The 9,804-nt window shown below is 43.4% G+C and overlaps 1 protein-coding gene across 7 annotated transcripts in view; it reads right to left on the bottom strand.

Moving 5' to 3' along the window:
- Positions 1-1,709: 1,709 nt before the first annotated feature.
- ABAT (4-aminobutyrate aminotransferase) overlaps positions 1,710-9,804 on the bottom strand; it is a 175,484-nt gene continuing 167,389 nt past the window's right edge. For all 7 annotated transcript variants that reach the window (XM_065559926.1, XM_065559925.1, XM_005295249.5 and 4 more), the window contains 3 exons: positions 8,352-8,498; positions 5,825-5,936; positions 1,710-4,210 (listed from right to left, as the gene is read on the bottom strand). In XM_065559926.1, the coding sequence (XP_065415998.1) occupies positions 4,089-4,210; positions 5,825-5,936; positions 8,352-8,498 (381 nt within the window). In that variant the 3' untranslated portion in view covers positions 1,710-4,088. The remainder of the gene's footprint in view (positions 4,211-5,824; positions 5,937-8,351; positions 8,499-9,804) is intronic.

Here is a 9,804-nt window from a genome sequence, read left to right as displayed (position 1 = left end):
AGCGTTGCCAATGTAGACTAGCCCTAAAAATAGAACATAGCCACGGAGGCACAAGGGGCGGGGAGGGGCTAGCCATGCCAAGTACAAACCTGTCTAAGATGCTAGGCACATATTTGGGGTGGCTACCACCTCCTGCTGCCACAGCTACATTTAGTGCATTAGTTAGATCAGAACTAGCATAGTTATGTCTCCTCAAGATGGGAATTATACTCCCAGTTTGAAGTGTTAGACATACCTTAAGGGATGGAGATGTAACCCTACCCCACTCTATCAAATGGATTACATGCTGCAGTCACAGCAGCATGATGTGCACAAAGTGCACTTCGCTTCTGCTTGTAGGAGCATTTCCCAGGGCACCTTCAAACCTGTCTTGTGAAATCCTGCTATAACTGGATAAAGTTCATAGTAGGACTTTGCAGGGATTATGTCTGCTCCCTCCACTGTGCTGAACCAGGCAGGATTTGCTCACTGATGTACTGTGAACCTTGAGGTCTGAAGGTGGGGATGAATTGTGTCTACAGTAAAGAAATGGGAGTTTGTAGTAAAATGTTCTAATCCCAGTTATCACTGACTCACTGTCTGAATGCTGACTGATATTTAAACTCTAGGTCTCAGTATCCCCATCTATGAAATGGATAATTTCTTAGATTTTTTTTTTAAATGCATCCTCAACACCCGTAAGTACATCTACCTTGCTGGTGTGTTGTGAGACTTAATCAACTGATGTTGAGAAAACTACTGATTCAGAGAATGAAACGATAGTCATCTGGAAGGAGCTCACTCAGCGCTGAATATAAATCAAAGACCTGTACGTGAAAAGTCTGCTGGATTGTAACACTAACATTTCTATCACAAATACAAGAAAAACTTACAAATGTTGAGTTGTTCTGGAAGTGCTTAAGTCAAGTCCTTACAGCATTTTTTATCTGTCATGCATTTTTACTTCATGGAGCAAACCTAGGACAATGGCAAATAATTCAGCTCTCAATCTTCATTTACATTGGAAGAATTAGCTATAATTTTCAGGGTTATTTCCACACCTCGCCCGTGGCTCTTTTTTTTGGGTATTTTAGGGGGAAAATCACCACCACTTAAACACATCACTCAGGCTAGGTCTACACTACCCGCCTGAATCGGCGGGTAGAAATCGATCTCTCGGGGATCGAATTATCGCGTCTCGTCGGGACGTGACAATCGATCCCCGAATCGACGCTCTTACTCCACCAGCGGAGGTGGAAGTAAGCGCCGTTGACAGTGAACCGCGGAGGTCGATTTTGCTGCCGTCCTCACAGCGGGGTAAGACGGCTCCGATAGGTCGAATTCAGCTACGCTATTCGCGTAGCTGAATTTGTGTATCTTAAATCGACCCCCCCCCTGTAGTGAAGACCTGCCCTCAGATCAACCCTGATTTGCAGTCTACTAATGCAGAGCCAGTAGGGGAAGTTCACATCATTCCTATGGCTTGGCAGAACTCAATACTACTGCAGTAAAGCAAAAGGAAATGATGAAGCAGTCATGTTGGCTTGTGCTTCCTCTTGGCTTAAATACCAATGCAGCCAGAGGAATCACCTGAATGAGTGGGCTATGTGTATGGTGTACAATCCTCCATAGAGTATATTCAAATACAGAACTATGTAGTGAGCATAACATTTATGATTGTATATTTTTATTTAAAAAGTGTATTTCTAACAATAAAAAGGGCTACTTACTGGAGGAGTTCAATTATAAATATTTTATTTAAGAATACTGATTACACAGGAAAAACTTATTTATTTCATGGATTCGTGTACATTACCACCAGTTACATCATGAAGTGCAGTTAGGTATTTTTGTTTAAACATTTATTTGGCACTGTCCACAATATGCTGTAAACAATATTACTTTATTATGCTTAGGCTGCAGTGCTCTCTGAGTTTGTTTTCTAACATAATCTGATCAACATACATTGTGCACAATTTTACACAGTTACTGAGTGTCAGTAAAAGTTATTAAAAACACCTAGAGTATTTATAATAAAAGTGAAGTTGTGATAAGACTTCATTACTGGACCTTTGATTCTGTAGAAGTACAAGACTTGCTAGAGACATTTACTAAAATCTACTGCACTGATATGTTGAATGAACTAATTCCCAAAATGTTGTCAAATGAGGAATTTCTTAGTTTGACTTTCTTCTTGATAGCTTTATACCTACTAGGACTGTGATGACAATGAGGTTTCACTGTACAGTTATTCACTAACCCTCCATCAAGTCTTTTGTAATCTACATACAATTCCAAGTTTTACCCTGACTTTTGCTGGCTATTTCCCTAACTATGAACTTGTACAGATAATCATCAGAAAACTTACAGTCAAAAGCCCTGTCTACACTATGAAAATTCTGACCAACAAGTTCTAGAACAGTGTGTAGCACAGACAGGCTTACATGAACCTGCTTATTTTTAAATCATCAGAAGTGAATTTCCTTGGGTGCTAGTTGCCAGTAATTATGAAAGTTACTTGTTAGGCAGAAATATTTTCAAAGCAGACCAGAAGACTTAGACACATCTTTCACTGAACTTATCAGAACGTATGTCTAAATCGCCTATGTGCAGGTCTCAACCTAAATATTTAAGTGCTTCCACTGAATTGCACTGTAGAACCTACTGGCCACTGGGAGCTTAATAGTTTAATCTGTAATACTTATCTATTGTTTCAGGACATGAAAAATTCACAAATCAGTTCAAAATATTTTTCACCCTGAATAATGTTCAGTCATCATTCAGTCAAAATTCAAACGTTCACTAGTGAAGAGAAAGGGAATACATAACAGTATTAGCTCAGCACATCAGCTTAATGAAAATATCCTTTCTACTAGATCGAGGAAAGACATATAAAGGAGCTACCCCAAAACAACTGTCTGATAGTGAACAGATTAACAGACCACTGACATTTATAGATCCTGTGATTTTCTAAAGGACCCCTCAAGTGTGAGAGAAGAAATATACGAAAACAATGGAATTATTTTGCATTAGAACTGTGCACTTAGTAAGGACTCCATCACAACAGATCTGATGTCAAGTAATGGCTCGGTACAAAACAATGCATCTGTGGTTTTGCAAAGTATCTTGAATATTTGCTTAGAAATTTTGCTAAATCAATGGCTGCATATTATGGGCAAGCCAGTTAAATAATCCTGCAGCCCAACACATTTTAGATTGCTAAAATAAGGCGGCAGTACATGCTTCATTTTATTTCCTAAGTTTCAGCAATTCAGAAACCTTTGGGTACAGGTTTGTGTGCACAAGGCTGACTGTTTACATTAGGAATAACTAATCACGGGCCAGAAAGGAATTATTCCCCCCATCACTTCCATGTACTGCTCAACTGGCCAGATGCATCAGTGCCTCTGAAGAACTAGGTATAGGCCAAAGGCAGGATAGCAGATCTGATGGTCCCTTGGCCCAGTCTGGAATGGCAGATTGTGTGTTAGTATTTATGGGAACACAGCTGGAAATGATTCTCTGAAATACCGTACTTGGCAGTGCTGGAAAGCAGAGCTTACTTTGAAACATCTGTTCTTTCCTCCCAGTCACTGTCAGACAATGGCACTTTCTGCTTGGCAGACACATCTCCTAAGCTTCTACCCCACACTCACAAGACCTGCTGCTTCGTCTGGACACAAAGTGGAAAATGGAAAGTTACAGCATTTACCTATGAAAATATAGATATTATTGTGTTATGTTTAAATAATCAAATATGCAAAGCAGTGCATCTGTAGGGTTATTCCTTGTTTCCTGCTCTGACCCAAGGCTGAAAATGGAGTGCAATCTAGCACTCAACAAGTGCAATATCCCTTGCAAACATACTGCTCAGAGCACAGGCATTTGGATGCACTTGCTGGGGGTCTGTGAAACTCCGAAGCTCCATGTGCGTCCAGAGTTTCAGTTTAAAGCAGCCTGACTTGCTGGTAAGCATGGGAAAAAAACAACAGCTTCATTTTATGAATTCACGTTTTGTCCTGTAAGTGAAAATATATATCAATTAAGTAAACTAATTTCATAATCTTAGAGGACAGGACAGGACTGTTCAGTGCAAGGAAAATGTGTGTTTACTTGAAGTCTGCTAAGATGTCACTGAAGATGTTCAGAAAGAGGTGCGCATGGTGATCCTTGAAGATCAGAGTTGGGCGGAAACGGATCGATCTGTCGCCACAGCCTCCCAGCACAACACCTAAGGCAATAAGACGTACCTTAGTGACTTCCCTCTTTGTAGGATACACAACACATACCATTCTCTCAGGATGAAGTTCACCGCAGTGCGGAGGGCCAGTACAAGCTTCTCCACAGCACTGCAGACCCATGTAAAGCCATAAATGGGGTTTCAGTGGTGCAGCGGGGCCTGGAGCTGATCACCTGACACAACAACAAACATAAGCAGCATGGTAGCTGTTTGATGCTGTTCACCAGATGTTTGAAATGTTGGAAGTAATCCTAGCCGTGACAAGGGAGGCCAAATAGTATCACAAAGAGAGTGATGCTCAGGCAGTGACAACGACTGAAAACGATCATTAATACTCTTAACACAGTCACGGCCTACATCACAGAACAAGATGTTTGCTAGTTTTCATCTTTGGTGTGACGTTTTTGTATTTAATACACTGTTGAGTACAGGAGGTCAAGGGTAACCGTCCAAAGGGACTGGCCAATCATTTAATCCCTGTTAAGTTTTTTAAAAAAATGTGAAGCGTTCTCCTGATTCTGAAACAATCTATCCGTTCTCCCAATCAAAGTCTGCAGTACTGTTGAAATCTCTGTTGCTCAGCTGGCCATGTCTACACTACAGAGTTATGCCACCTTAACTAAACCGCTTTAATTAAACCGCTATTGCACGTCCACACTATGCTCCTTGTGTCGGCCGAGTGCTTCTACACTAGCAACTCTTGCATTGACACAGAGAGCAGTGCATTATGGATAGCTATCCCACTGTGACACTGGCCACAGGATGCTTTGGGAAGGCTTTGCAATACCTCATGGGACAGGTACAGTGTCACATGATGTAGGTTTCTCAAATCCATTGTTCCATGGGCATCCTATGAGATTGCCAGCCGATTTTCAACTGAAGGTAGGGGAAGGAGGGACTGTGTGACAGGGATATGGTTGCCAACCCTCCAGGATTGTTCTGGAGTCTCCAGGACCTAAAGATTAATCTTTAATTAAAGATCATGTCATGTGATGAAACCTCCAGGAATTCATCCAGCTGGCAACCCTAGACTGTTCTATAAACTATAAATTATTGTAAGCTACGACGCAAGAACAGTGGATTATATAGGGATACACACACACACACACACACACACACACACACACACACACACACACGATTATGTGGTTTTCGATACACAAATACATTTAGCGTATTACCAGCCTAACTAGAACATTCAACTGTTATAGAAAAAAGATCTCATTTTCTAATTAAAAAATTCAAATTATAAATGGCATTATAAAATATTACTTATAAATACATGATAAATTAGCGTGGTGGTGTAAATGTATTCACTAACAAAAAACAGCCTTGGTAGAACTAGCCTCTATTTTAATATAAAAATTATAATCTCCACTGAAGTGATATTAGGCTGTACGTAGAACATAAGGGGAACATTTCTGTTGTCGTACATCCCGAATGTGAAAACAACTTGAGGCTTTGGCATCGTGCTTACAGAAATAGTATGTTATTTCCACAGCTGGGGAAAACAAAATTTTCTGGAACTTTTCATTCATACGCCACAGGAGAAAAATGCAGGGGATGTGATACTGAAAGCGGACATGCGGACAGACTTTATCATACCTTTGTTTCTGGCTATTGCAATTAGCTTGTTCCTAGTTGTATCATCTGGAGTATCAAACGAACAGAATGTCCCTCGTCCTCTCGCTCTGCTGATGAGATGTGGGTAACGAGCCTAGAATAAAGAGTTATGGGAACATTACTCTTATATCTGCTGTCAGACCTTTCCAGCAGAGACTCCAGGGCATTTTACTGGTGAGCTGTGCCCCTTGGCATTCTACAAACTGGAAACTTTGCCTTCTTAGTTTCTGCAGACATGGAAATATTACACAGTTTTAATTTCTGACATAGGGCCCTATGACCTATTTACCCAGCTGCAATAACTGCCTGGTGCTGCTGGAGAGTTTAGTAATCAGAAGATTAGATGTCTATGGCTGGTAGAAATGTGTGTTTTCTCTCTCTCATAAGGATGTAAAGGAGTCTGACAGAGTTTACACCACAGAACAGGATCAATAGGCAATATTTACTTGGATTTTTAAAATGCACCCATTCTATACATTTAGGATACTGCCAAGGCAAATCTGAGCCCAAACCGCTTATTGAATGGTGCTAGAAACCAGCTTATCTTCATGTTGCAATAAGCTGCAAGTTTTGCTAGACACAAATATATTCAGTTGCTAAAAATACATATGCACAGTAGGTATATTCAACCCCTTGGCCTATATGATGCTTATTTCTAGTGAAGTGATAACTTTGTTTTCTAAGTGAGACTAGTAAGAGTTTAGCTCTTTATTCCCCAAGGAAGCATGCACTGCTGTGTGGTTGGGACATAGCCTTTTTTAATGAAAAGAGAAAAATGAAAAAGGGCAACAGCGGGAATTTCTGTATAGGAAGAAAAATCTCATTTCCCAATATAAGAGCATAAGAACTGCCATACTGTGTCAGATCATGGTCCATCTTGCCCATATCCTGTCTCCAACAGTGGCCCAATAGAGCTTCAGGGGGAGTGTACAGAACAGGGCAATTTTGGAACGATCCACCCCATCTTCCTCTCCGGGTTGTGGTAGTCAGAGGTTTACGGTTGCTCTGAGCACAGAGTTGCATCCCTGACCATCGTGACTAATAGTCATCCTCCATGAACTTATCCAGTTCTTGTTTGAATCCATTATATTTTATATGCACCACACTTTGAGGAGATGGCCTTATGTACGACTGTCTCTGTGCAGCACATTGAACTAATGTCTGGTATATTCTATAGGATTGCTTTTAATTAAAAAAAAAACAACAAAAAACAAAAAAACCACAACAACCCATGATCAATAGTTTAGTACAGAAGCCGAGGCAGGGAGATCTGTCATGTCCACAGGCTGAACCCATCATAACTCAGCTTCAGGACACAAATCCTGCAAACTGAAGTTAAGAGTAAACAATTTTAATTTGCCCCATAAATCTCAAAGAAAAACAAACCACATTGTCACTTCTCCCTGTCTGCTTAGGCAGGATCATTAATGAGTAGATCCTGAGGGAGAACAGCGTCAACCATTTGCAAACAAATGTGCTGACTGTGCTCCTCTCTGCCCACCTACTATTCACAGATTGGACAAACATTTCCCCTATCTTAGTCACACAGCTTCTAAGTGCCAATAGATTTTCAGTTCAAAAGTACTTCTAGCATTAGCTTAGTATCTAACAATAAATACCCATTCAAAAACCTTTTGTGCTAGTACAGATTGCCCTGATTATTGTAAAGGCATCAGTAAGCCCAGATTTTATTTGTATTAAAAACAAATTCAGTGAATGCACCAGGATTGTATGTATGAGGCAGTGTGCAGGTGATCACAATGGGGCTCAGACTCTATGCTGAGCAGTGCGATAAAGACCTCAGTCGATAAAAACTCTAATACTTGCGATGGAAAAGGCCCACCATCTCTTCGTTTTCTTGTCTAGAAGACAAGTAGGACTTCTGTAGTACAAGGAGATACTTAACCTTAAAACAATAAAACTAGGACAATTAAACCTGTGTAAACTGACTGTACACCACATAGTAGAACTCAGACTCATAGACTTTAAGGCCAGAAGGGACTATTGTGATCATCTAGTCCAGGGGTGGGGAACCTACTGCCCGTGGCCTGGATCCGGCCTGCAGCAAGTCTCTATGCCCTGGGCTAGAAGCCACAAACTTCAGCGCCCCCACACCTCCCCGGTGGGGCTGGAGCCGCGAGTGCTGGCTCACCAGGAAGCTAGGATTGTCAGGCCGTTAAAAGTCCAGTCAGCTCCGCGTAGCTCCCAGAAGCAGCCGGCATGTCCAGCCCCTAGGCACAGGGGCGATCAGGGAAACGCTGCATGTTTCCCCTGCTCTCAGCACCGGCTCTGCAGCTCCCATTGGCTGGGAACTGTGGCCAATGGGAGATGTAGAGGCAGCACCTTTGGGCACGTGCAGCGTTCAGAGCCACTTGGCCAGGCCTCCGCCTGCCTTAGCCTTGCTGTGCTGCCAACTGGGAGCCGCCTTTGGTAAATACAGCCTGGCTGGAGCCTGCATCCTGAACCCTCTGCCCCAGATCGGAATCCCCTCCTGAACCCTGTAAGTCACCTGTAAGTCCAACAGCCCGGCTAGTAGAGCTTTCCCTGCATGGGTTGCATTGTTTAGAAGGTCTTCCCTCTTAATAACGTTAATGACTTCAGCAAGCATGAGGTTCTTGGAGGGATCTCCAAGCCAGGTGTTAAAAATCCGATATGGCTGGAGGGAGAGGGGGGAAAAAATTGTGGAAGATGGTGAGAGGCAATTTGAATCAAAGCAATGCTCTACACAAAGGAAAGTGAGCACATGGATATCAACAAATTTCTGGGGCACCAGAAATGAACACTAGGCGCCTCTTCTGTGCAGTAGGAACAGAAAGCCTGCCCAGAAGAGCAGATCCACAGCATTTAGGAAGAACTAGGGAGAAGCCACTCTGCGCTGAGAATGGCACCCTGTCCTTTGTGACCTCACTGAAATGAATGTTTGTGTAACTGAGGCCAGCAGTTAGCATGGTGTGGTTTTGCCTCAGTGTTTCCACTGTTGTCCCATTGGCTCAGTTTCCACATGTTAAGTTTATAACTATGCACAGACTGCTAATTGTCTTAAAAAATTCTGAATAAAAGAATCTGCAGATCTTGAAGAAAAGAAATATAGCTCCCAAAAGTACAGGATCAATTCTTACTCACATTTGGTGCTGAAAATAAAGCATATTAGAAATACCGGACCTGATTCTCCACTCCCTGACACCAGTTTTATACGAACGTAAGTCCACTGAAGCAGAACTTTATTGTAGTTAAACTAGTGTAAGGGCATGGAGAACTAGGCCCACTGTCTGTGCCTGTGAAACTACAGTAACTCCCCACTTAACGTCCTCTCACTTAACGTTGTTTTGATCTTGCATCCCTGCTCCATTTAAAGTTGTGCAATGCTTCACTATAACGTTGTTTGGCTGCCTTCTTTGTCCACAGCTGGCAGCCCCCCCATCAGCTCCCCTACGCCCCCACACAGTGCCTCCTGCCCACCGACCCCGCGGATCAGTGCCTCCCCCCTCCTCCTCCCGCCTCCTGCCTGCGGCAATCAGCTGGCTTGTGGTGTTCAGGAGAGAGAGGGGAGGAGCGAGGACTCAGTGCGCAGGCTCCTCCTTCCTCCCCCGCCTCCCGAATGCCGCAAGCCAGCTGATTGCCATGGGCAGGAGGCAAAGGAGGGAGGGGGAGGCTGCGCGCCGAATCCTCCCGCCTGAACGTCACAAATCAGCTGATTGCCGCAGGCAGGAGAGAGGGGGAGCCTGTGTGCCATGCCCTCATTTCTCCCTCCCCTGCCTCCTGCCTGCGGCAATCAGCTGGCTTGCGGTATTCAGGAGGTAGGGGGAGCCTGCGTGCCATGTCCTCGCTCCTCCCCCCTCCCTCCTGAACTCTGCAAGCCAGCTGATTGCAGCGGGCAGGAGGCAGGGGAGGGAGTGGGGAGGAGCGAGGTCGCGGCGTGTGGAGTAAAGGGGGGGGGGAGAAGAGGCGAGTTACGGGTGGAG

The sequence above is a fragment of the Chrysemys picta genome, chromosome 10, assembly GCF_011386835.1.
Source record: "Chrysemys picta bellii isolate R12L10 chromosome 10, ASM1138683v2, whole genome shotgun sequence".
NCBI lineage: Eukaryota > Metazoa > Chordata > Testudines > Emydidae > Chrysemys > Chrysemys picta.
This window is presented reverse-complemented; position numbering and strand designations above follow the sequence as displayed.